Source organism: Ricinus communis, chromosome 7 (assembly GCF_019578655.1).
Source record: "Ricinus communis isolate WT05 ecotype wild-type chromosome 7, ASM1957865v1, whole genome shotgun sequence".
Classification (NCBI taxonomy): Eukaryota; Viridiplantae; Streptophyta; class Magnoliopsida; order Malpighiales; family Euphorbiaceae; genus Ricinus; species Ricinus communis.
In genome coordinates this window covers 3,715,394-3,741,896 of record NC_063262.1, presented here as the reverse complement: position 1 = coordinate 3,741,896, position 26,503 = coordinate 3,715,394, and the positions used below count along the sequence as shown (strand labels likewise).

The window sequence follows — 26,503 nt, the reverse complement described above, 5'->3', positions numbered from 1 at the left end:
TTTTCCCATTATTATCTGAAAAAAAAATTAAATACTTCCTTATAGATGTGAATTAGAAAAACATTTTTCCATATAATTAAAGCCACAAAATCTACAATTAAAAAGTTGGTCTTATGAAAAGTGTTTAGTCCACATTGAAAAACCATACCTTTGCTTTGCCTGTTTTCTTAATTCATGTCTCTTTCTTATTTCCTTTTTTTTTTTTTTTTATCAAACACAAATTCATGTGATGTGCCATAACATATATTATCTTTATTAGTTTAAAATAACATATATTATCTTTATTTTTATCAATTAAAAAATAGATTACCCTCAAAATCTTGATCACCATCCTTAAAAAATATTAGGTGGAGTGGTCTTGTATTAAATCTTTTCATAAATCAATAAGTCACACTTGATAAGTATAGAGAGCAACCGAGTCATTAGTTAACCTTTCGCAATCAAGATTTTGAATTGGTATTTTTAAGGGAACAAATTGCTTACGAAAATAATTTTAATAAAAATATAAGAAAGAATTGCATTAATTTAAGAAAAACTCTTATTAGTTTAGGCTTTTTGTTTTTACCTTATATCCCAACTCTTATGATAATTAATTATTGGCTTACACTTTAGTTGAAATTAATAAGAAATTCATTTTATTTAAAAAATAGCATGAAAAAAAATAAAATAAAATATAAAAAGATATTTAGTGTTATAAAATATATTAAATTATTAAAATAGAATTTATACCTATTTTATTAGAATTTAATTTAGCTATAAATAATTTTATAAAAATTTAATTATATAGAATACTAAATTAATTTTTACTTTATTTAAAATATAAAATTCTTAAATTTATAAATAAATTTCATAAATTTTATGAATTTTAACTAAACACTATATAAGTATCAATAAATGAGTAATGTATTATTTATTAGTATTTATCAATAAGAATAATTAATATAATAGTAGCTGATTATATTTATAGCAGTATTGTAATATTTATAAAATAAAAAATAGAAGCGACCAAAGTGATATCATTACCCACAAAGGATTATTTATATAATGAGTTATTATTTTTAACATTGTTCTTAAATGAATGTCAATCACCTCTAAATTTTATCAAATAATGAAGCCTTCAGTTTTGTATTTGTATCCCTGCACTTTGGCTTGATGGCTAGAGATTTAGGTCATTCGTTTCTCATTGGATGATTAATAATTTTATTATTGATAAAATTTTATAATTATTAATTATTAGGAAAAATATGTAGAAGAAAAATGCTGATTATTTATAAATTATCTTTTTCTTATATTGTATGTGATTGAAATAAATAATTTTGTAGAATTTATTTTTAAATTTTAAATTTATATATTTAATTAAGATGAAAAGTCCAGGTAGAATTCTAACTCATTACAATATATATTTTATTAAAAATAAATTAAATTTTAATAAAATAACTAGAATTATCAAATAAATTTTACATTAGTATTATTTTATTTCTCTCATATATCTTCTATCTTTCTTAATTTTTTTCTTAATTATAAATTATTTCAATACTATATTAGTTTTATTAAAGTAGATTCTACAGTTATTATTTAACATACAAAAAATATGATTTATTTTATTTATAAATAAAATAAATTCAATTAAAAATAGTATTAACATTTGAGATTTTAGTATTTATTATTAGCAATAAATTTGAGAATTTCGAAGTTACTAAATATAAAATTCTTTTTAGAAGTTATTAAAAGAAATCATATCTTATATTAGAAAAATTATATTTAAGATGAAATTATTTTAGAATATAGCTTTTTCATGACAATCAGTTATTAGATTGAAAGTTAAGTATTTAATTTGTATTCTTATAAAATATTATTTATAAAATAATTTATTAAATTTAATTTATAAAATTTGAATACACTATTTATATTTATCATGTTTGTAAATTTAATAAATCTAGTACTTTGAATATTTAATGTGTTTTTAATCATTAATAAGTGGAATACTATAATAACATGTGTTTTTTGATTATCAAATTATGATCGATGCAAGAATTTCCGGGCACCTAGAGAGTAGATTAACTTGTGTTTGGATAACTTTTCTTTTTAAAAAAGAAAAAACAGTGCAGGTAAAAGATTTTCCATAAATCCACTTCAGAATTCAATCACCATAAGCAAGAAGGCAAGCATCATGGAAGACCCAATTCTTTACTTTTTTCTTTCCCTTCTCATCCTCCTATTTGCTTTCAAATTTTACCAATCAAGAACATGTCCAGGTAACCTCCCTCCAAGCCCACCTGCACTTCCAATCATCGGTCACCTCCACCTACTAAAACCACCCATGCACCGCACTTTCCTCACTCTAGCTCAAAAATACGGCCCAATCTTCTCCCTCCGATTTGGCTACCGCCTGGTAGTTGTTGTCTCATCACCAACAGCCGTCGAAGAATGCTTCACCAAGAATGATATTATCTTAGCTAACCGTCCGAAATTACTAGTGGCCAAATACGTAGCCTATAACAACACCACCATGACTCAGTCCTCCTATGGTGATCACTGGCGGAACCTCCGTCGAATTGGGTCCATTGAGATATTCTCAACAAATCGTCTAAACACGTTTCTAGGCATCCGAAGAGACGAAATCAAGAGACTACTCTTGAAACTATCCCGGGACTCGGTTCAAGATTTTGTAAAGGTAGAGTTGAAATCAATGTTTAAAGATCTAACGTTTAATATTATAGTGAGAATGATTGCAGGGAAGAGGTTTCACGGGGAAGATGTGAGTGACGACGAAGAGGCAAGACAGTTTAAGGATTTAATTGGCGAGATAACGAAGTATGCAGGAGCTTCAAATCCAAGGGATTTCTTGCCAATCCTGAATTGGATTGATGGTGGTATGTTTGAGAAGAAGATGAAAAAGCTTGCCGAAAGGACTGATGGATTCTTGCAAAAATTGATTGATGAACATAGAAGCAAGAAAGAAAATTTAGAGAGTATGAATACTTTGATTGATCATCTTCTTTCTTCGCAAGAATCAGAACCTGAGTACTACACGAATGAGATTATCAAATCGATTATGATTGTAAGTCTTCTTTCTCTACTCTGTTTTTTTACTCAAGCAAGTAAATGACTCTTTCTTCTTCAGTTTAAAACGTCGTCGCCCACACAAATTCAATTCCCATCTGCAATTTAATCTTCCTTTTTCTCGTCTCTTTCTTCTGCTCTGGGTAAACCCAACATCACAAAAATAATGGGTTGACTTTTATCCGAAAATTAATTTTCTCTTAGAATCATTTTTGGTTTTCCTAATAAATCAATCATATCTCTACCGTCCAATTTGGATTGATATCCTCTCTCATGCTTTTTTTTTTTTTCTAAAAAGAAATTAAGATGATTTTAATAGCTTAATTTTTTATCCGTTTGATTTGGTTTGTTTCAATTTGATTTTACACCACCTAATCACACTGTTAAACCATTAAAGCACGTTTTGATAAATAACTTTGAACTATAACGCAGTATTTGGTTTGAATTCATTTATAAAATTTGTTTATAAATTTAAAATTTATGTGTTTTAAACAAAGTAAAAATTAATTTAAAATTTTATATAATTAAATTTATATGAAATAATTATAATTAAATTATATTATAATAAAATAGTTAGAATTTTTAAATATATTTCACGTTAGTAAGTTGATGCATTTCATAACATCAAATTATTTATTTTAGTTTTATTATTTTAATTTTATTTTTTTTTCATATTTTTTATTAGAGAGAATAAATTTTTTTATAAATTTCGACTAAACACAGCATAAATCTTTAAGTTTTATGAGTTTATTTTAAAATATAAAAATATAAAGATATAATTTTTATTTTATTATTCATCAAGACTCAATAAATTAATAAATTAGATAATACAATTTGTTATTTTACCTATATTAAGATAATAAAACTCTCAAAATATTATATTCAAAATCTCTTTTCAATTCTTATAGATAAAGAATATAAATCAAATTACTCCTTAATAGATTTTCCATTCATCTTAGTACTATCCAAGTAAATTTGTTTGGTAAAAATAAAGTAAAATTATTATAACATACAGAGTGTCTTTTGTTCAAAAAGTATTTGTGTCCCTAATTTATGAGTACAATTTACAGAACTTGCTATTTGCGGGAACAGACACATCAGCAGTAACACTAGAGTGGGCAATGACCAACCTACTAAACCATCCAAGCACATTAATGAAGGCAAAAGATGAAATAGACAGCCAAGTTGGCCGGGATTCCTTACTAGATGAACCTGATCTTTCCAGGTTACCATACCTTCGAAATATAGTCCTTGAAACCCTTCGATTATACCCAGTGGCTCCGCTCCTAATTCCCCATGTGTCATCTGAAGATTGCACCATTGGAGGATACAAGGTGCCGCGCGATACAATGGTATTGGTAAATGCGTGGGCTATACATAGAGATCCTACCCTTTGGGATGAGCCATTAAGTTTCAAACCTGAAAGATTTGATAATGGAGAAGAAAGTGAAAGCTTTAAGCTGCTGCCATTCGGATTGGGAAGAAGGTCTTGTCCAGGGGCTGGTTTAGCCCATCGTGTGATTAGTTTGACTTTGGGGTCATTGATCCAATGCTTTGAGTGGAAAAGGGTTAGTGAGGACGAAGTTGATGTGAAAGAAGGTAGAGGACTTACTCTGCCTAAGGCTGAGCCATTAGAGGCCTTGTGCAGATCACACCCTATTATGAACAAGATCCTATCTCAACCTGTTTAATCACTGAACCAGCTATGAGCATTTGGTTGTATTGTATTGTATTTAAACGATATTTTTAGATGTTACATGTAATGTTTTTAATTCTAATTTATATAAATATAGCTAATCTATTAACTAATAAGTTAGTCTCTTTCAAGTTCGTTCTACTATTATTTTATTTAAAACAAAATAATTTCATTTTAGTTTAAAGACCATTGATTTATAAATTTATTAAATTTTATCCATTCAAATTTATATCTAAAAGTTATTGTCCACATGTTAGGTTTTATTACTTACAAAAAAATATATATGGTATTACGAAATTTTATGATTTATATAAAAAAATGATAAATTTATAAAAAATATTAAATTTCTTATAATTATGAAATTTATTGCTAAATTATAAAAACATTCACTATTTTTTTATTTTTTATAAATTAAGATAGTTTTTCATAATTATTTGCTAACATGTAACTTTTAATTATAAAAAATTAATTATTTAATATAATCTTATTAGTTGTTTAATGCAAAATATAATTGTTTCATTTAATATGGTGGTCAAAGTGGTTAATGGTATTTTTAATATATACTACACTGTTTATTATATCAAAGTCTCCAGAATAGAATTGCGTTACATTGTTATATCTTGTTGTAAAGTAGAGTTACACATTATGTAAATAAATGTTTTGAGATGTTTTAAAGTCAAAAGATCCTATCGCTTATTTTATTTCCAGGGAATTCAAGGCAACATGACTTAAATATTTTAATATTTATTTATTATTAATTATTTTATGTTAATTTTTATTTATTTTATCATAGAAATTTAAAAATTCATCTTTTCTTACATTTTTTTGCTTCATTGTTTTTCCATAAAAATATAGAATTTTTATTTTTATTTAATTTAATTTAATTACTATTAAAAGTAATAAAATCTTAAGAAAATTATTAAAATTAAAATATTAACTTTTCATAGTTCTTATTTATCAATATAGAAATTTAATTTTAATATTTTTATTTAATAATCATTAAAATAGTGCAATTAAATAATTTAATATAATATATATATATATATAAATACTTATTCAATTAAAATAATATATTTTTTCATAAATAATATAAGATTTTAGTAAAAACATAATTAGATAATAGTCATATTAAACTAAGATAATAGTCATATTAAACTAAGTATTGGCAATAGGTTATTAATTAAAATAAAAAGTTAAATATTTAATGATTTATAAACCATAGCTTCTAGATTTTTTAAAGGTCAAATTGTGCATGTAAATATATAAACTTTTACTTTATAGTAAAAGAAATATTTATGAAATAGCTAAATGTCTTTAATAGCTATTATATTATATATTAATTTATTAAATATTTTTATATTAAATCTCTTATGAACAAAATATATTATATTTATATTATTTAGTGGAAATTAAATATTCCAATACTGTTCCGCCGACATGATGGGACCCAAGTGAAAAGTAATCTGAACAGCATTTAGCCATGAAAATGTTTCAAGTCAATCCCAGAAGTCTATGCAGTAGGGCATGCCAGTTCTATCTTTTTAAGAAAAAAAATATTATTTAATAACTTAAGAATAATAAAAAGTGGACCAACTATGACTTTGTTGCTATTACCAAGCACCACCCTCCTGGTTTTAGAACTTTGGGAACACTTTTCAAGTTTCCTCTCTTCAGAATTACAGCTGATCACCGGGGATTTGTATTACAAATCATGACTTCTTCACAACTTCAACTAAAATCTGGTTAGACTTCATACTCTTATTTCCACTGTAATATATCTCTAAATTTCACCCTTTTATTATCATAATTATAATCAGTATTGTTTATAGAAAATATCAAATCTCTTTCTTCTATTTTTAAAATTTAGTTTGATCTATGCGATTGGATTGTAGCTCCATGTGAAAAATTGTACTTACATTAATTTGTTAATGGATTCAGGAGATTTCACATAAACATTTATAGATATTCAATTCTGTTGTCTTGTCAGTTTTACTCCCTTTGAAATTTATTACTTAAAGAGATTATGTTTGAAGTTCGTTTGTTTCTTTCTTTTCTTCATCTCTTCTTTGTCAAGCTTTTAAATTCCGTCGGATGTGAATTTAGAGAGCTGCAAAGTTCATAAATAAGACTTAATCCAAAACATTAAAAAGGGCAGCAAGAACACATAACTCTTGTCTTTTATATACTACCATAAAGAAATTACAGAAAATGAGATCATATCCAGCATTCGCTGATAATTATGGGCCAAATTATGGTTTTTTTAGCTCCAATTTCTTCTTCAAATGTTGGAATTATAGGAAAAGTTTATTTATTTATTTTATCAAAATTAAGAATCAAATTGCAAATGTGACTAGAGAGTGGAATTAATGAAAATAATAGTATTAGTAAATCTTTTTTTCTTTATTATTTGCAGAATTGTTAAAATACACGTTTCTATGTGTTCATCAGTTTCCACATCCCAGTTACCTAAAGTTCAAGAGGGTCCATCGTTGCGACCAGTACTATGCACAACCAAACCTTTGCAACCAAAACCCAGTACTGCTAATTCAAACCAGCAATCCAAGCTACTGTCTTCTCATACAGAGAACATCCATTTCACAAGCCAGGAGAGAGAAGTAATTTCAGAAAGGCAGAGTGCTTTCAAGTGTTTTGCCCCGAGTTTGACCCCCACAACATCAAGGAAAAATGGGATACAAAGGCAAAACATGCTTAATCGAGCAATTGCTTATTATAAAAACTTCCAACCTGTAAGCTATGGAGACTCTGTTGAAACTTTTGTTTTCAAGTAAGAAAACTCATTTTGTCATCTGGGTGGTTGAGGGTATGGTTTAATTTAATGTACTGATTCAGCCTTATGTAGCAGTATATATAAGGCTTGGAAGTCTTTGTGAAGATTTACTCTATCAGCACCTGTGTGAATTCTCACTTTCTCCACTTCTCTCTGCTCTAAAATCCAACAGAGGCGGACAGATGTGCTGGCAAAAAGTGCCACGAGGGCTCAATTCCACCATATTTTATCAGAGCGTCGAAGGCGCGAAATGATTAATGAAAGGTTTCAAGAATTGAGAAAGCTTCTCCCTTCAAAAGTCAATGTATGACAGAATTTCTACTGTGCAATATTCAGAGCCTGATACATAGAGCTTCTCAATTGAAGTTTATGTATGCATTGATCTAAAACTCGTCAAATTTTGATTTTGTTTATTAGAAAGATAAGGTATCAATTCTAACTCAAACAAGGGAGTACTTGGCCTCTCTGCAAGATCTAGTTGCCAAGCTTAGCCAGAAAAACCAACAACTAGAGTCACAGCTTGTGCCTGCCAATGAAGCTGCAGAAAATGTCTGTGAGTCCTCGTCGACAAAGCTTCTTCCTCAAACAAAGGTATGTCCAGTTGCTGTTATGAGGCAATGCATTAAAAAATTTCAATTCAAATATATGTATAAATGTGCACTTCACGTTTATGTATGTATAGGTAATTGAGTGCGATTAATCCAGTGGTCCAGGGGTACTGGCATTGTGCTCCCAAGTTTGAAACAACAGAGTGCTATTGTATTTTGTTTTTTTATAGGAGGACAGCCTCAATCTTAACTCTAACAAAGGAGTAATCATGAGGTTGATTGGGAATTCTAATTCAAAAAAAGTTGCTGTATTGTCTCATCATTTATAATCTATTGGCTCTGCAATCAATCATCGGACTAAATTCTAGGCTAACATCTCAGAAACATCAAAGTTGTTACCAGCCAGAAGGGGTTGCTGCATATGGATTAACGTCTTATAAGGGAATTTCAGATAACGATGTGTTCTTTTTTCCCTACATGCCTGAGCAGAGTGGTGGTGAACATGGTCTGTCTAATTTTCACAAAAGTATGTTCTTAAATGGCAGCCGAACCACTACCATCTCCTCTCAAAGCTACGAGGAAGAACACACTAGTTCAGAATCATCCAAAGGAGCTGCAGGTGATTCTCCTGTTGCCAGCGTTGCATCTTGCTCGAGCCATTTCTCTACCAAGCGCAAACGTCAACATTCCTCCTTTTTTTAGGATGGCAACCCTTCCTTTGACAATATACACAAATTTTCAATTCACCACAGACTAGTTCTTATTGATGTTTTCTGTGAAGTGAGCTTTAGACCAGTTCACTTCGGACCTTTATCTGCTCATTAAACTTTGGTTTTTAAATTGTAGGATTTCTTTTTTTTTGATAGAAGACAATGTCATTTGATAGCCAAAATTTATTAATCTCTGTGTTTATTTATTTTTTTTTTTATTCATTGTATTATGAAATTTTTTTAATTGTATATTATATTCATATGACAATCGTACTTTCCTGACGAGGATTTCTGCTTTATTACCTTAATTTTAAACGGTAATAATTAATTCAAAAAATAAAGGAATGGCATGAATACCATAAGTTTCTCAAGATTTTATTATAAAATTATAATTGAAATTAGGTGATTAAGAACTTCTAATTGAAGTTGAGTGACTTGACAAATTAAAGTTTAAAGAATATTGATGAAAAGAACAACAAAGCTCAGGGACTATGAATGAAATTAACCCCATAATGTCCCAAAAGTCTCAGAGCAAGTTGCGGTTTTCTAATGAAGGTCAACTTTCCCTTCGCATATAATCAAACTATAGAAACTTAAAACACAAAACTACATTTGAATTTCAACAATGGAAGAGGGTACCTTGCTCATCATAACTTGTGTTTTCTTTCTCCTTCTTGCTTTCAAGCTTTGCTTGCATAAAAGAAGACACAGAAAGCTCCCACCAAGCCCACCTGCTGTTCCTGTTCTAGGCCATCTCCATCTTCTCAAGCAACCTATTCATCGTTCTCTCCACTCTCTTTCTCAAAAGTACGGTTCTATCTTTTCTCTACAGTTAGGATCCTACCTAGCAATCGTAGTGTCATCACCATCAATAGTTCAAGAATGTTTCACCAAAAATGATATTGTTCTCGCCAATCGCCCTCCCTTAATCATGGGAAAATACCTCAGCTAAACCATACCACCCTCGTAACCGCCCCATATGGTGATCACTGGCGCAATATTCGCCGTATAAGCGCTCTCGAAATCTTCTCAACCAATCGCCTCCATTCGTTTTTGGGCATAAGAAGAGACGAAGTCAAGAGCTTCTTAACAAAACTTTGTCGTGTTTCTTTCAGTGATTATGCTAAGGTAGAGCTGAGACCCATGCTCTCGGAGCTAACATTTAATATAATTATGCGTATGGTGACAGGAAAAAGGTATGGCGGCAACGAGGGTGAAGGGACGGCGAGGCAGTTCAGGGAGATGATAAGGGAGATTTTTAAGTATGCAGAAGCGTCATATCCAGGAGATTTCTTGCCAATTTTACAGTGGATTGATTATCAGGGTTATTTGAAGAAGGTGAAGGAACTTGGTAAAAGATGTGATGATTTTTTGCAAGTTCTTATTGACGGGCATAGAAATAGTGATAAGGGTAGTAAAACAATGATCAGTCATCTTCTTTCTTTGCAAGAATCAGAGCCAGAATATTATTCAGATGAAATCATCAAGGGCCTTATACTGGTAAGCGTCATCTCTTTCCTAGCTTTTGCATTTTCCTTCTTCATCCTTTTTCCTTTTCCCTTTCCCTTTCTTTTCTCCCACCATTTAGCATATAAAGTCAAGGGACCAAACTAGAACTTCTAAATTTGTGGGCCAAAATTAAATGATAAAAAGTTCTTTTTTTTTTCTTCTTTTAAACAATAAGAGTTCCCAGCATTTGATCAAATTAATGGTTATAAAATGTGAGTATTTTCAAAACATTTCTATGAAGTTATTTCTTTTTAATAGAAAGTAACTATATGTGTATCTATAATGTAAATCACTAAATCCAGTGAGATGGTTGCAAAGCTTCTTTTTTTCTTCCAAGAAAAAGACAGAAGATGCCCAACTCCTTTTTTGGGTGAAAAGATGCCTGACTTTTTGATATAACAAGAATAGACCACCATTAATGTCTGTTGTACAATCTTTGTAGGCTAACACCACATGGTGACATGTACCGATGGCTTTTATTTATCTTATGTTTTTCTTTGGTTTGGACTTATGGGCTGTTCTGCCGACATTATTAATTTTTTAATTAATTAAATTAACTTGATTGTTTATTAATTTAATATAATAATTAATAATATTAATAATTTATTATGTATAAATCTAATAATAGAAGTTTAAGGGCTTGTAGTCTATGACAAGCCTCTTTTTTCCTCGAATTCTTTTAGACCTTTTTTCCACATAAAAGGCTTGGCAAACCCATCAAGTGGGTTCAATTAGCCTCAGGAGACATTCCCATGTGTGTGGCTTTAGTAGGGTTGATATCTTCATTAAGTTTGAAGGGGAGACTGATATAGAATTGTGGATTTTTCCACAGAGGAAGAGGATGTTGAAAATGTGAATGAGATTCGCGAATCGAAGGAATTTTTCCCCGTATGGTAGGAATGGAGGAATAGTATCTGTCATGAAATGATTTGAAGTTTGATTATGTAAACTCTTGAACTTTATGCCAGTTGGAAGAATTTGGAGCTTTTGAGCTTGGTGATAAACATCAAACCCTATCAGGATATCCTTATTTGGAAGATCCGAACCAATGATGTGCGTCCATACAACGCAATCAGGAAAGAACTGAATTCCGATCTTCTGTCTTGTGATCAGAGTGGTTTTGAAGGTTTGACCATTGGCTGCTCTGAAGAACTGATCATGGGGCTTCCAATACTCTGATGGGAGAACCATTGGGTTCATCATGCTTCTTTGTGCCCCAGTGTCAAAGAAAGCTATGACTGGTACAGACTTGTAGTATTTTGAGGATAGTATCTGTATGGAAATATATGGAACTGGAGGAGGTTTTGTAATAAATTGAAAAGTTTCAGGAGGTGGAGAAGAAACAAAGAAAGAAGACAGTATGATTGGAGAGAGAGGATATTGTATTACATCTTCAAGAATATTTTCCCGACTTTCTTCATGTAGATCAATAATTAAGATAAGTATTTCACTATCGTCTGAATCTGAAGAAGATTCTTGTGAGGACTCTGTGGAGTCTGAGAACTCAATTTCTAATCCAAATAAGCTTTCTGGGGTAAGATCCTCTTGTTCCGAAAGTAGAGATTCTATCTCCGCTTCAAAAGAGTCTAGAAGAGATAAAGACATGCTGACTTGTTGAATCATCTGTGTTGACTTTTCTAGATTCCTAGGACAATTTTTTGCATAGTGTCCCTTTCTTTTGCAGATGAAACATCTGTCAGACTTGTACCCTTGATTCCGTTTCTTATGGAAGTATTTGAATCTCTTTGGGTTCTTTTCCTTGAACTTCTTGTTGCTGCGCGTGTATTTCTGGAAATGATGTCCAGGTTTCTTCTTATGGTTTGAACAGACACAGTTGGCTGCTTTGCACTTAATCTTGAGGTGGTTTTTGTTGCAAGCCTTTTGGACTATCAAGTCCCTTTGAGATAACCTTTTGAATAACTCTTGTTGGTCACACAGTCTCTTAATGAAAGAGAGTGTGAATTGCCAAATTTCGCCAAATGTAATAGAGGTAACTGGTTTTTTTGTTGCCGCAATCATATTGTTGACCTCAGGTTGTATTTCATCCGGCAGAGAGGTGATGAAGGTGTACTTTAGTGTATCGTCACCATCATGTCCTCCAATGACATAGTAGAGTTTGGACATAGCCGAATAGTGCTTTTCCAGATCCTTCATTTTTAATGAACAGCATTTTCGATCAAAGAACTCTTATTTCTGCTGTCTTATGACAAGGTCATAACTCCCAAGGAACTGGTTATGGAGGATTGTTACTACTGCTGATGGAGTTGGCAGAGTGACAAATTGAAGCCTAGTGTATTCAGGCTGAGACTGAAACCAATCTCTTAAGCTTCCGATAAACCTTGTGACAAATTCGGCAAGAACTTTTTTGAGTGTGGCCCCTTCAAGGGTCATCTGAAGATCAATCCATGCCAAGAATTCGGAAAGCTTGTCCTTCCATTTTGATGGTGGTAGGTCATCAAAAGTGAACCAAGGTCCTGTGCTAGCTGGTTTTGACCTTGGGTTTGGAGCTCCAGTGGGAGCAAAGAATGACTGAGCATCCTCATCTTCAGGTTCCACTATTTCTGGACTGGGATCAGTAGCAGAAGTGTTCATGAGAATCTCAGTGATGTCCACCATCTCTGAATTATCTGAAGAGGATTCTGAATCATACAGACTGATGAGAGATTGCTCTGGAAGTTTGTCTTTAGAGGCTAGAGGAGGAGGGGTTTTCTTTGGCTGGGTTTCTGAGTTTTTTGGGTAAAGGTGAGAGAATGTGCCAAAGGGCTGATAAAGGGTTTCTTGTGGTTGTTCTGGTTGTGAAAGAAAAGGGAAAGAAGAATAGTACAAAGGAGCAATAGCCGATGATGTGGAGGCTGCTGAAGTAAAGGATGGAATCATAGTAGACTGGTCTCTTCGTAGATCATGCTCAATTTGATCTATTTGTTTCTTCAACCGTGTGATCTCCTTTTCCTTTTGTATGAAGGCGGGTGTAATGGGCTGAGGTATCCGAAGCTCTCTATCCAGAGCCTGATACTTTGCTGTAAGCGATGAATAAAGTTGGAGTACTTCTTGTGAGAAAGTATCCAACTTATGATCCAGCTTTTGAGCCAGGTGTAAAGCTTGGTCCAGTTTCCCATCTATCTTTTTTAGATAGGTATTCTCGACGATCGAGTTGGAGGTTTGCCAGTTCAGCATCTCTTCTGGTGGTGTCAGCGGCTCTAGTGATCCAGAGGGAGAAATCCTTGAAGGAAGGATTTCTGATCTCTTGTTCTCTGTTTTCCCTAAAGGAGGGAAATCCTTTGGCTGGAACATGTAGCACTCTTGAATTGCTGGTTGTTCTGCTGATATGGAAGACAGAGATGAAGAACATCTAGAAGTTCGTGGCGTTGTAACCGAAACTGTGGTTTCAAACCCTGTGGGAGCTGAGCTCTTGCAGGTTTCGTTTTCCAGCTTATAAACTCTTAGATCTTTCTGGTTCTCTTTTCTGCAGGTTGCAGAAGGGGGTTTTCCGTATTCGACCTTAAGTTGAGCCAGAAGTACCTTGAATTCATCGTAAGAGACATCAATGACTGTTTTTCCTTCTTTGGCAAGGAACTCAATTGCCTCATCGAACATTGGCAGAGGCTTTTTACTTTTCTTCTGGGAACCATCTGGATCCCGATCATCTGGCTTAGGATGAATTTCTGAACAAGAAGTATCCAGAGATATCTTCTTTGGGTTCTTCTTTGGATGCTGAAAACAGGGTTCAGCATAATCCATATCATCATTACACATGCATCCTGGCTTGCACATTTCTTGGGCTACATCCCAGACAAAGTGTCCTCTGACTTGTGCAGCATAGATCTGATTGCCAGATGCTTGAAAGGAATGAATAGGGATCTTCTCCCTAGGCCGTGATACAGGTTGTATCATTGATGCTTGGAAAATTGATGGTGCTGAGGAAGATTCCTCAGTTCTTGTAAAGACCGTCTTAACAGTCCCATCCTTTTGCTGAATAAAGAGGGGATCTGTGGCTTGTTCTGGTTTTGATTGAGATGCTTGAAGCTTCTCATAATTTGTTACCCACTCAATAGGAATTAGTTTATGTAGATCTTCCTTTTCAAGCTGTCGAAGAGCTTGAACTATTGTAGGGGTTTGACCAGAATCAGCCATGATGTACAAAGCATCAGATGAGGCTTGAAAGACTGGGATTTGCAAGTTAAGTGCATGATCCTGCAATCGATAAACGATCTGATGGTGAAGAGTCGCTGAGAGAGCATTTTCAACTTGACTAGCTCCCGTGATCTGGACTTGTACTTTCAAGGCAGTGGATAGATAATGATCACTCAGAGAGAGGTTAAAGTTTGGGAAGAAAGTCAAAACAACACTACCAGTATTGAGTGTTGTGACTATTGTCCCAATCAACGCATGCTCGTACTTGAGATAACGAGTGTCCGAGGCGACATACACGTCATGTAATGCAATCCCATCCTTCCATGATAGGAAAGGACAAGTCTCGCGGCTCCGAGATGGAGATGAGAGTAGCCTTGTTTCCGCCATTGTTCTATGAAAGAGGTGGGGATTTCTAGAGTAACATCACCGCTCTTGAGAAGTAGCGGTGAAGTGAACAACGAGAAAGTGAGGAAGATTGAACATATTCTTTTATGGTGAGGGGTTGTTTATGGATAAGCTGGTTAAAGGTTTTTCTGAAAAAGTTTTGTTTCTTGAAAATATTGTAAGGGTTCATAATGGGTACTAGGGTGTTTTCTATTTGAACATTTTCTGGTATATGGGAGATTTCTACAAGATGGTCTATCTTGTTAGATATGGTTTTCTTACATGAAGGAGAAAGTTGTAGAGCAGAGGTGTGGGTAGTAATCTCTGTAGTCATGGTATTTAGATTTCTCTTCTCTGTTACCAAGGCTCTGATACCAAATAAAGCCGAGAGCTGTTCATGGTATAATCCTCATGCTGTAAACTCAAGGCATGTGAATATCCTCAAGCTAAGACCACAAAGAGGCACCTCGCCATGGGGGTCTTTCTGCTCTTTTGGATTTCTAGAGCCGAGTTAGCCCTTTTGGATCATACCAGAAACAGATCGTAGCAATTATTAGTTCATTGCCATTGGATCGAGGAGAAGAGAGGGAAAGAGTTTAGAAGGCCATGAGAGAGTAAGAAATATCAAAGAGTAAGAAATTGCTTAATGGGAACTTGCCCTCTTTATTCAAAATGACTTCTCCTTATATAGAGAGAAGTAATGATACAAGAAGACAAAAGAGACCAAGTGGACATCCCACTTGCACTCCACTTACAACAATAATACACAAAAGTAATTCACATGCATAATAGGACAAGGTCCTAATAATGCATTCCACTTATGATTTATAATTCACTCTTCTTCACAAAAGTAAGTCACATGCATAATAGGACAAGGTCCTAATAATGCATTCCACTTACGACTCATAACCAAGTGGACATCCCACTTGCACTCCACTTACAACAATAATACACAAAAGTAATTCACATGCATAATAGGACAAGAACCTAATAATACAATCTGCTAATAAGACAATAAGGACGATTCATCTTTCACTCTAGTAGGAGAAAATACAATAATTCAAAAATTGTCATATTGGTCATCATCCATTGGCTGGGAGTCTTGCATGAGAGCTTCTTGCTGTGCCCTGGTTAAGGTAGGATCATCCAGTGGGGTCAGAAGGTTACAGAAACGTTCAATGGATTGTCCAGTTGATTGATGTCCATTGAATGTGCATACTAATGGTGCTGAGACATTAGTCGTCCTTGATTCATTTCTGTATTGCAGGGCCCGTTTTAGGTCTTCTGTGATTGCTGGCAAAGCAAGATGTAGAGGACTATTAAGTGTTCTCCAATGGTAACAGATATTCTGGGTTGCATATGTGTCTTCTGTTAGTCGGAGATAGGGCCTGTGTAATATGAAAATAGCATGATATTCCGAGGCTTTGAAAATGTTGTCTGAGAATAACCGATGCTCATGGATAAGCTTAAGGAGATCTCCTGTCTATTGATATGGAGTTTTAAACCAGGTAAGGAATTTCCATGGATATGACCCCGAGTTTGCTTCATTGTTGAAGAAGTGTAAAAGATTCATAACGGGCACCTCTATAGCATGATAACAGACTGTAGATAGGCACCATAGGAACCATAACTCACTTTCATGCTTTGCATGTTCAGGAGATAAGTGATAAATCAGACACCAAGGGTAGTCTGGAAAGAAGAAGTTGGGTTGTATTGGAAGTGAGAAGGTCTGTTGAAAAGTTGCCAAATAATGAAACATCATATTCCGGGCAAAGTCAGTGACTTATTTGGTTGTGAGATTGTTGGGAAGATCTGGAGGTGAAGGAGGTTGCAGGTTGGTTCTGGAAGATGAAGAAGCCATAAAGATTATGGGAAGATTTATCGTAGAGGTGAAAAGTACTATAGGCTGATTCTGAGGTTTGGAAAATCTGGATAAGAAATCTGGGATTAGGTTTCTTATCCCTTTTATATGCTCAACCTTAAAATCATACATGCTGAACCAGGACTTTAATCTCAATAGTTGGGGCTCAGGCCAGGTCTTCTGGTTAGATTCAAGAATCTTTGGGAAGGAAGAGTTATCCATCCGAACCAGGAAGTGCTGTCCAATCAGGAAGAATTCAAACTTTTTTATCCCGTACTTGACCGCCAAAATTTCCTTGTAGGTCGTGTGATAATATTTTTCTGAAGAGGAAAACTGACCCGATACATATCCACATAATTGTTCCTTGTCGTGGAGCTTTTCTAGAAGGACGGCCCCTATGCATAGTCAGATGCATCTGTTTGGAGAATAAGTTCTCCTACTGACGGGATTGTAACAGGTGGCGGATTGTGGGCCAGCTCTTTTAGTTTTTTGACAACTGTTGTTTGTTCCGCTCCCCATGGAGGAGGATTCTTCTTGAGCATCTTTGAGAGGTGGCACGTGTAACTAGACAGGTGTGGAATGGCCTCTCGAACATAATTTAGGATTTCAAGGAACTGTTGAATTTGTTTTACCGATAGATTCTCTTCTGGAAAATCATCAAGTTCCTTTGTCAGGTGGGGACCATATGTGTACTGGCCATTCTTGAAATGCATTCCGAGAAATTCAATTTCTCATTGGCCAATAGTGCTCTTTTTTTCTGACAGCATAATGCCATATTTCTGGATGATGGCAAGGAACTGTTGTAACAGTTGGTGGTGGTCCTCTGCTGTTTCTGAGAATAGTAGGATGTCGTCGATGTAGATCAAAGAAGAGTAAAGGATAGGCCAAAAATCTCAATCATGGTCTTCTGGAATTGAGATGGGGTCGTCTTGAGCCCAAAGGGCATAACAGTCCATTGGTATTGGGCATTAGGGATACAAAATGCAGTCTTGTATCTTTCTGTGGGCTGTATACCGAGTTGCCAAAAGCCTGCCTTTAGGTCAAATTTGGAATAGTATTGGGCCTTGGTAACAGAGAAGAGAAATCTAAACACCATAACTACAGAGATTACTACCCACACCTCTGCTCTATAATTTTCTCCTTCATGTAAGAAAACCATATCTAACAAGATAGACCATCTTGTAGAAATCTCCCATATACCAGAAAATGTTCAAATAGAAAACACCCTAGTACCCATTATGAACCCTTACAATATTTTCAAGAAACAAAACTTTTTCAGAAAAACCTTTAACTAGCTTATCCATAAACAACCCCTCACCATAAAAGAATATGTTCAATCTTCCTCACTTTCTCAGTGTTCACTTACTGCTACTTCTCAAGAGCAGTATGTTACTCTAGAAATCCCCACCTCTTTCATAGAACAATAGCGGAAACAAGGCTACTCTCATCTCCTTCTTGGAGCCGTGAGACTTGTCCTTTCCTATCATGGAAGGATGGGATTGCCTGTTACAGCACGTATGTCGCTCCTGGACACTCGTTATCTCAAGTACGAGCATGCAGTGATTAGGACAATAGTCACAACACTCAACACTGGTAGTGTTGTTTTGACTTTCTTCCCAAACTTTAACCTCTCTCTGAGTGATCCTTATCTATCCACTGCCTTGAAAGTACAAGTTCAGATCACGGGAGCTAGTCAAGTTGAAAATGCTCTCTCAGCGACTCTTCACCATCAGATCGTTTATCGATTGCAGGATCATGCACTTAACTTGCAGATCCCAGGCTTTCAAGCCTCATATGATGCTTTGTACATCATGGCTGATTCTGGTCAAACCCCTACAATAGTTCAAGCTCCTCGACAGCTTGAAAAGGAAGATCTACAGAAACTAATTCCTATTGAGTGGGTAACAAATTATGAGAAGCTTCAAGCATCTCAATCAAAACCAGTACAAGCCACAGATCCCCTCTTTATTCAGCAAAAGAATGGGACTGTTAAGACAGTCTTTACAAGAACTGAGGAATCTTCCTCAGCACCATCAATTTTCCAAGCATCAATGATACAACCTGTATCACGGCCTAGGGAGAAGATCCCTATTCACTCCTTTCAATCATCTAGCAATCAGATCTATGCTGCACAAGTCAGAGGACACTGTGTCTGGGATATAGCCCCAGAAATGTGCAAGCCAGGATGCATGTGTAATGATGATATGGATTATGCTGAACCCTGTTTTCAGCATCCAAAGAAGAACCCAAAGAAGATATCTCTGGATACTTCTTGTTCAGAAATTCATCCTAAGCCAGATGATCGGGATCCAGATGGTTCCTAGAAGAAAAGTAAAAAGCCTCTGCCAATGTTCGATGAGGCAATTGAGTTCTTTGCCAAAGAAGGAAAAACAATCATTGATGTCTCTTACGATGAATTCAAGGTATTTCTAGCTCAACTTAAGGTCGAATACGGAAAACCCCCTTCTGCAACCTGCAGAAAAGAGATCCAGAAAGATCTAAGAGTTTATAGGCTGGAAAATGAAACCTGCAAGAGCTCAGCTCCCACAGGGTTTGAAACCACGGTTTCGGTTACAACACCACGAACTTCTAGATGTTCTTCATCTCTGTCTTCCATATCAGCAGAACAACCAGCAATTTAAGAGTGCTACATGTTCCAGCCAGAGGATTTTCCTCCTTTAGGGAAAACAAAGAACAAGAGATCAGAAATCCTTCCTTCAAGGATTTCTCCCTCTGGATCACTAGAGCCGCTGACACCACCAGAAGAGGTGCTGAACTGGCAAACCTCCAACTCGATCGTCCAGAATACCTATCTAAAAAAGATAGATGGGAAACTGGACCAAGCTTTACACCTGGCTCAAAAGCTGGATCATACGTTGGATACTTTCTCACAAGAAGTACTCCAACTTTATTCATCGCTTACAGCAAAGTATCAGGCTCTGGATAGAGAGCTTCGGATACCTCAGCCCATTACACCCGCTTTCATACAAAAGGAAAAGGAGATCACACGGCTGAAGAAATAAATAGATCAAATTGAGCATGATCTACGAAGAGACCAGTCTACTATGATTCCATCCTTTACTTCAGCAGCCTCCACATCATCGGCTATTGCTCCTTCGTACTATTCTTCTTTCCCTTTTCTTTCACAACCAGAACAACCACAAGAAACCCTTTATCAGCCATTTGGCACATTCTCTCACCTTTACCCAAAAAACTCAGAAACCCAGCCAAAGAAAAACCCTCCTCCTCTAGCCTCTAAAGACAAACTTCTAGAGCAATCTCTCATCAGTCCGTATGATTCAGAATCCTCTTCAGATAATTCAGAGATGGCGGACATCACTGAGATTCTCATGAACACTTCTGCTACTGATCCCAGTCCAGAAATAGTGGAACCTGAAGATGAGGATGCTCCGTTATTCTTTGCTCCCACTGGAGCTCCAAACCCAAGGTCAAAACCAGCTAGCACAGGACCTTGGTTCACTTTTGATGACCTACCACCATCAAAATGGAAGGACAAGCTTTCCGAATTCTTGGCATGGATTGATCTTCAGATGACCCTTGAAGGGGCCACACTCAAAAAAGTCCTTGCCGAATTTGTCACAAGGTTCTAGGAAGCTTAAGAGATTGGTTTGATCTTAGCACGAATACACTAGGCTTCAATTTGTCACTCGCCAACTCCATCGCCAGCAGAATAATCCTTCATAATCGGGCCTTGGGAGTTATGACCTTGTCATAAGACAGCAGAAATAAGAGTTCTTTGATCGAAAATGCTGTTCATTAAAAATGAAGGATCTGGAAAAGCACTATTCGGCTATGTCCAAACTCTACTATGTCATTGGAGGACATGATGGTGACGATACACTAAAGTACACCTTCATCACCTCTCTGCCGGATGAAATACAACCTGAGGTCAACAATATGATTGCGGCAACAAAGAGACCAGTTACCTCTATTACACTTGGCGAAATTTGGCAATTCACACTCTCTTCCATTAAGAGACTGTGTGACCAACAGGAGTTATTCAAAAGGTTATCTCAAAGGGACTTGATAGTCCAAAAGGCTTGCAACAAAAACCACCTCAAGATTAAGTGCAAAGCGACCGTATCGCTCAAACCATAAGAAGAAATCCGGACATCATTTCCGGAAATACACGCTAGAAGAACAAGAAGTTCGGGGAAAAGAACCCAAAGAGATTCAAATACTTCCGTAAGAAACGGAATCATGGTACAAGTCCGGCGGATGTTTCATCCGCGAAAGAAAGGACACTATGCAAAAATTGTCCTAGGAATCCAGAAAAGTCAGCAAAGATGATTCAACAAGTCAACATGTCTTTATCTCTTCCAGACTCTTTTGAAGCGGAGATAGAATCTCTACTTTCGGAACAAGAGGATCTTACCCCAGAAAGGTTATTTGGATTAGAAATGGAGTTCTCAGACTCCATAGAGTCCTCACAAGAATCTTCTTCAGACTCAGACGATAGTGAAATACCTATCTTAATGATTGATCTACATGAAGAAAGTCGGGAAAATATTCTTGAAGATGTAATACAATATCCTCTCTCTCCAACCCTACTGTCTTCTTTCTTTGTTTCTTCTCCACCTCCTGAAACTTTTCAATTTATTAAAAAACCTCCTCCAGTTCCATATATTCCCATACAGATACTATCCTCAAAATACTCCAAGCTTGTACCAGTCATAGCTTTCTTTGACACTGGGGCACAAAGAAGCATGATGAACCCAATGGTTCTCCCATCAGAGTATTGGAAGCCCCATGATCAGTTCTTCAGAGCAGCCAATGGTCAAACCTTCAAAACCACTCTGATCACAAGACAGAAGATCGGAATTTAGTTCTTTCCTGATTGCGTTGTATGGACGCACATCATTGGTTCGGATCTTCCAAATAAGGATATCCTGATAGGGTTTGATGTTTATCACCAAGCTCAAAAGCTCCAAATTCTTCCAACTGGCATAAAGTTCAAGAGACAGTCAGTTTGTCTGAAACTTCAAATCTATTTTCCGTGAGGATACTATTCCTCCATTCCTACCATACGGAAAAATTCCTTCCGATTACATCGAATCTCATTCACATTTTCAACATCCTCTTCCTCTGTGGAAAAATCCACAATTCTATATCAGCCCCCCCTTCAAACTTAATGAAGACATCAACCCTACTAAAGCCACACACATGGGAATGTCTCCCACAGACCTAGCCCTTGCCCGATCAGAATGCCTGACATTGTTACAGCAAGGCCTAATTGAACCCACTACTTCACAATGGGCTTGCCAAGCCTTTTATGTGGAAAAAAGGTCTGAAAGGATTCGAGGAAAGAAGAGGCTTGTCATAGACTACAAGCCCTTAAACCATTTTCTTCAAAGATTAAATAGTATTAAATATAATTTTTTTATTTAATAATTAAGCATAATATTAAAAAATTTAAAAAATTAAATAAAATATAAATAATTGAAGACATACTTATTCAGTTATTATTTAATTTAAATTGATTAGCATTTCAGTTTTCTAATATACAGTAATCATTTAAAATAATTATTAAAAATTCTAAAAAAATACTATCAATAGGGTAAATATTTATAAATATGTTAATCTGTTTTATATTAATTTACACTATTAAAAATGCTTATATTTTTATTTCAAACTTATTAATTATTTTATTTTTGTTATATAAACAATAATGGATTTAATCATTAATGTATAAAATTAATCCGTTAAGTGGTATTTCACAAAACTATTGAAGTGCAGGTGATGCTGATAGTTATTCAGTCTCTACTAAATTTCAAAACAAAAAACTGTGGATAGTATATAGATTTTTTTATAACATCCATGTAAGCACTTGTTGCATTATAGTTTGAGATTGCAGTTTTTTCTTTTTGGTTTATCAATTTACAGGATATCGTATTTGGAGGCACAGAATCATCAGCTCTGACCATAGAATGGGCAATGGCTAATTTGCTAAACAATCCCCAAGTGCTACAAAAGGCTAAAAATGAGCTGGACATTCAAATTGGCAATGCAACCTTGATGGATGAATTAGATCTTTCTAAATTACCTTATCTTCAGAATATCATATCAGAGACAGTCCGACTGTATCCAGTAGGTCCACTGCTTCTTCCACATTTCTCAAACAATGACTGCACGCTTGAAGGATACAATGTGCCAAAAAATACAATATTATTTGTTAATTCATGGGCTATACAAAGAGACCCTAAACTATGGGATGATGCAGAGGAATTCAAGCCTGAAAGATTTGAATGTGGAGGTCAAGATGATCAGGCTTACAACTACAGGTTCATGCTATTCGGTCTCGGCAGGAGGGCTTGTCCTGGAATGGGCCTTGCCAATCGAGTTGTAGGCTTTGCTTTGGGGTCTATGATTCAGTGCTTTGAATGGAAGAGGGTTAGTGATATAGAGATTGATATGATAGAAGGGACTGGACTCGCCATGCCTAAGGCTGAGCCGTTAGTGGCCATGTCCAAAGCTCGTGATATCATCATCAAAGCTTCTAATATGAAGCAGACTTGAACTTCTAGTAGTTCGAAATAAATAGGAAGCAATCAGAATGTTTAAAGTATACAAATCCTCTACAACTACAGATGAAACGAAATTTTATTTCTTATTTTACACGAAGTCGTAACTAATATCGAACTTATTTTGTTTCATAATAGTTATGGCGCACAGATTGTTCACTTCGCTCAGTATTAATGTTACCGGACCAAATTAGTGTCCAAAATATCAGCAGATATGATTTCCAGGATTTCCTGAGGCACTTCCTGAACCCAGTATGGAGTTCATGGATTATACATCCTTGAGAAGGGCATTAGCAGCCTGGTTACATGATCTGGGAAGAAAACTGAACTTACAGCTAAGCGAGCCTTTTGCTAAACTAATAATGGCATCTTAAGCATGATAAGAATCCTGGGGATTTTGATCAAAGAATAGCTTCTATAGTTAACTTGCAATCACTTTCAATAATCACCTGTTGCAACCCAGCATCTTTAGCCAGTTGTAGACCGTCCTTATTTGCTAAGTTTCAAAATTTAAAATCACTGATAAACTTGAATTCCATTTGTGCACCGCAACACTGTTTTTAGTTATGGCTTTATTCTAGTATACCAAATAGCCCTGGCCACACCAATAACAAAGGACAGAACATCTATATCAGCAGCAGAATCTATTATTTTGATAAACCAATCCTCAAATTGTCCTAACATACTAGTCCTCCAATCAATTCTCAGGGGAGAACCTTGATAGCCAGTCGATGAACCACATTTCTTGGCTTGGCTGACCTGAGTTTTTGTGATACGGGGATTATAAAGTTCTGAAATGGATTTCTCGTGATTACCAGAATCATAGATTTTTTTTTTTTTTTTTTATCATTGGACCATAAAATATAATCGTGTAATTGATTTATCCAAAGTTGACGTATTATGACTAATTTAAGATTCTTAGAGGGGGACAATCTAGTGATCGATATTGGAAGCTTTATTGCATCATGTTGTGTACTGAAAATTCTGGATTTGCAGAAGTTAAATTTGGATCATTATTATGGTTGTCCGTATGAATTAGGAGCTGATTGATTAGAAATTCTAGCTAAACCTTTATGTGACACATTCAGTAATCACTTCTTTTAACAGAATTCTATGAATTTTTATATCAACTAAACTTTTCCATTAAATTTTAATTTTTTCAATATAAATGTTGGAAAAGCTTATTGCCAGAAGTGTAGGGCTTATGATATAAATTCAGTCCAAGTTGGTTAATGAATTGGAAAAGTTCAATTCACCACTTTGTCCAAATTCATTAAACCAAGCACGTGGACAATAAGGAAGTCATATGAAGAGTTGTTAATTTGTTTTTAACCAATTCATGCTCTCGTTTCTCCTGGGGATTGCGCGACAAACATAAGAGAAGTTAGCCGCGTGAGAGAGAGGAAAACAAAATTGTGGGAAAACTAAAATTTTCTATGAATCAATTATTGTGTTAGACTATTATCAAGAAGTATTGGGTATAAATTCAATTATACTTTGAAGAGTTAATTCTCTAGTTTTTATCTATAATTATAGAGAATTATAAGGTTTTGGCTAGAGAGTTAATTTGGGTATTTTTGATTGGTGATTGTACTCGGAGTTTTTCTTGATAGTAAATTGATCGGAGTTTGGCCCGTGGTTTTTCCCTTTACACTGAAGGGCTTTTCCATCTATATTGACATTGGCTTTTTTTGGTTTTGCTATAGTTGGGTAAATTGAGATGGATTCTTCCGCTAGTTCGATGATAAAACTTTCAGCTACAAATTATTCGATATGGAAGTCGATGATGACGGATTATTTGTATTGTAAAGATTTATTTGATCCTATTAAATTAGGTGCTAAGGCTCCTTTAGGTAAAACTGAAGATGAATGGGAGAAACTACACAGGAAAGCAGTCGGTAATATTCAGCAATGGGTGGAATTCAGTATCTACCCTCACATTAGCAGTGAAGTTGATGCACAGGTGCTGTGGAAGAAATTGGAAATAATGTATAAGAGGAAGAATGCTCAGAATAAAGCCTCTACAATTAGGAGGTTGGTAAATTTGAAGTTGAAAGATGGGCAATCTGTAGCAGCTCATTTGAGTGAGTACCAGGATTTGCTTAATCAGCTAGGCAGCATGAAGATAGTACTGGATGATGAATTGCAGGCTCTATTCTCTTGAGCTCTTTGCCAGATAGTTTGAAAACATTGGTGGTGTCTCTTAGTAATTCTGCTCTGAATGGCCTTGTCACTTTATAAATGGTTAAGGACAGTATGCATAACGAAGAAGTTAGGCGGAAAGATTCGGGTTTAGACAACTCACAGGCTCTTGTCACAGAGAACAGGGGCAAAAGTAAAAGTAGGGGACTTAAGAAGCATGGTAAATCCAGAGGCAAGTTGAAAGGTGGGAAATTCACCTATTATCACTATGGTAAGGAGGGGTATATCAAGAGAAACTGCAAAGCCTTCAAGCAGGAACAAAAGAATGAGAAGAAGTCGGATGATGAGAGCACAACTGCTATTGTTTTTAAAGAAAACGAACTGGTTGGTCTTACTTTTGAAGAGGAGTGTAATGTTGTTTCAGAACCTCATATTGAGTGGGTTGTTGATTCAGGAGCATGTTTTCATGCAACTCCCAGGAGAGATTTTTTTTCTACATACAGGTCAGGAAAAATTGGAAGAGTGAAGATGGGGAATACCAGTTATAACAACATAGTAGGAGTCAGCAATGTAGTTGTGTAGACTGATTTGGGGTCTACATTGACATTGAGAAATGTCTGACATGTTCCTGGTTTGCGGTTGAATTTGCTATCAACTTATTCATTGGATGAGGATGATGGCTATCACAGTCACTTTGGTGGTCTGAGATGGAGGCTGTCTAAGGGTTCTATGGTTGTTGCTAGAGGTAAGCCTTCTAACAGGCTTATGAGAACTCAGATGAGATTGCTGGATGGTGAGCTGAATGCAGCTGAAGATGATGCTTCGCCTGACATGTGGCGTAGAAGACTGGCTCATATTGGTGATAAAGGGTTATAGATATTGGCAAAGAAGTCTCTCATTCCCTTTGCCAAAGGTATCGGCTTAAACCCTTGTGATATTTGTTTGTTAGGGAAGAAACATAGAGTTTCTTTTAGTAGTACTTCTAAGAGAAAAGAGAATGTGCTTGATTTACTGCATACTGATGTATGTGGTCCCTTAGAGGTTCAGAGTAATGGTGGTAATAGATATTTTGTTACTTTTATTGATGATACTTCACGTAAGGTGTGGGTGTTTGTTTTGAAAACAAAAG

At 35.2% G+C, this 26,503-nt stretch overlaps 2 protein-coding genes and 1 pseudogene across 2 annotated transcripts; all 3 read left to right on the top strand.

The window, feature by feature from the left end:
• Positions 1–2,023: 2,023 nt before the first annotated feature.
• On the top strand, positions 2,024–4,875 carry LOC8285607 (cytochrome P450 81Q32). The gene is made up of 2 exons (XM_002524895.4): positions 2,024–3,061; positions 4,134–4,875. Exons 1-2 carry the CDS (start codon positions 2,171–2,173, stop codon positions 4,752–4,754), a joined length of 1,512 nt encoding a protein of 503 aa, XP_002524941.1. The 5' UTR covers positions 2,024–2,170; the 3' UTR covers positions 4,755–4,875.
• A 1,470-nt stretch (positions 4,876–6,345) lies between these two features.
• LOC125370664 (putative transcription factor bHLH041) lies at positions 6,346–9,011 on the top strand. The gene is made up of 5 exons (XM_048377030.1): positions 6,346–6,501; positions 7,208–7,506; positions 7,720–7,851; positions 7,965–8,138; positions 8,477–9,011. The coding sequence occupies exons 1-5, from the start codon at positions 6,471–6,473 to the stop codon at positions 8,795–8,797; spliced, it is 957 nt and encodes a 318-aa protein (XP_048232987.1). The 5' UTR covers positions 6,346–6,470; the 3' UTR covers positions 8,798–9,011.
• Positions 9,012–9,371: 360 nt separating this feature from the next.
• Positions 9,372–23,354, top strand: LOC8285603 (annotated as a pseudogene).
• The last annotated feature ends 3,149 nt before the right edge of the window (positions 23,355–26,503 follow it).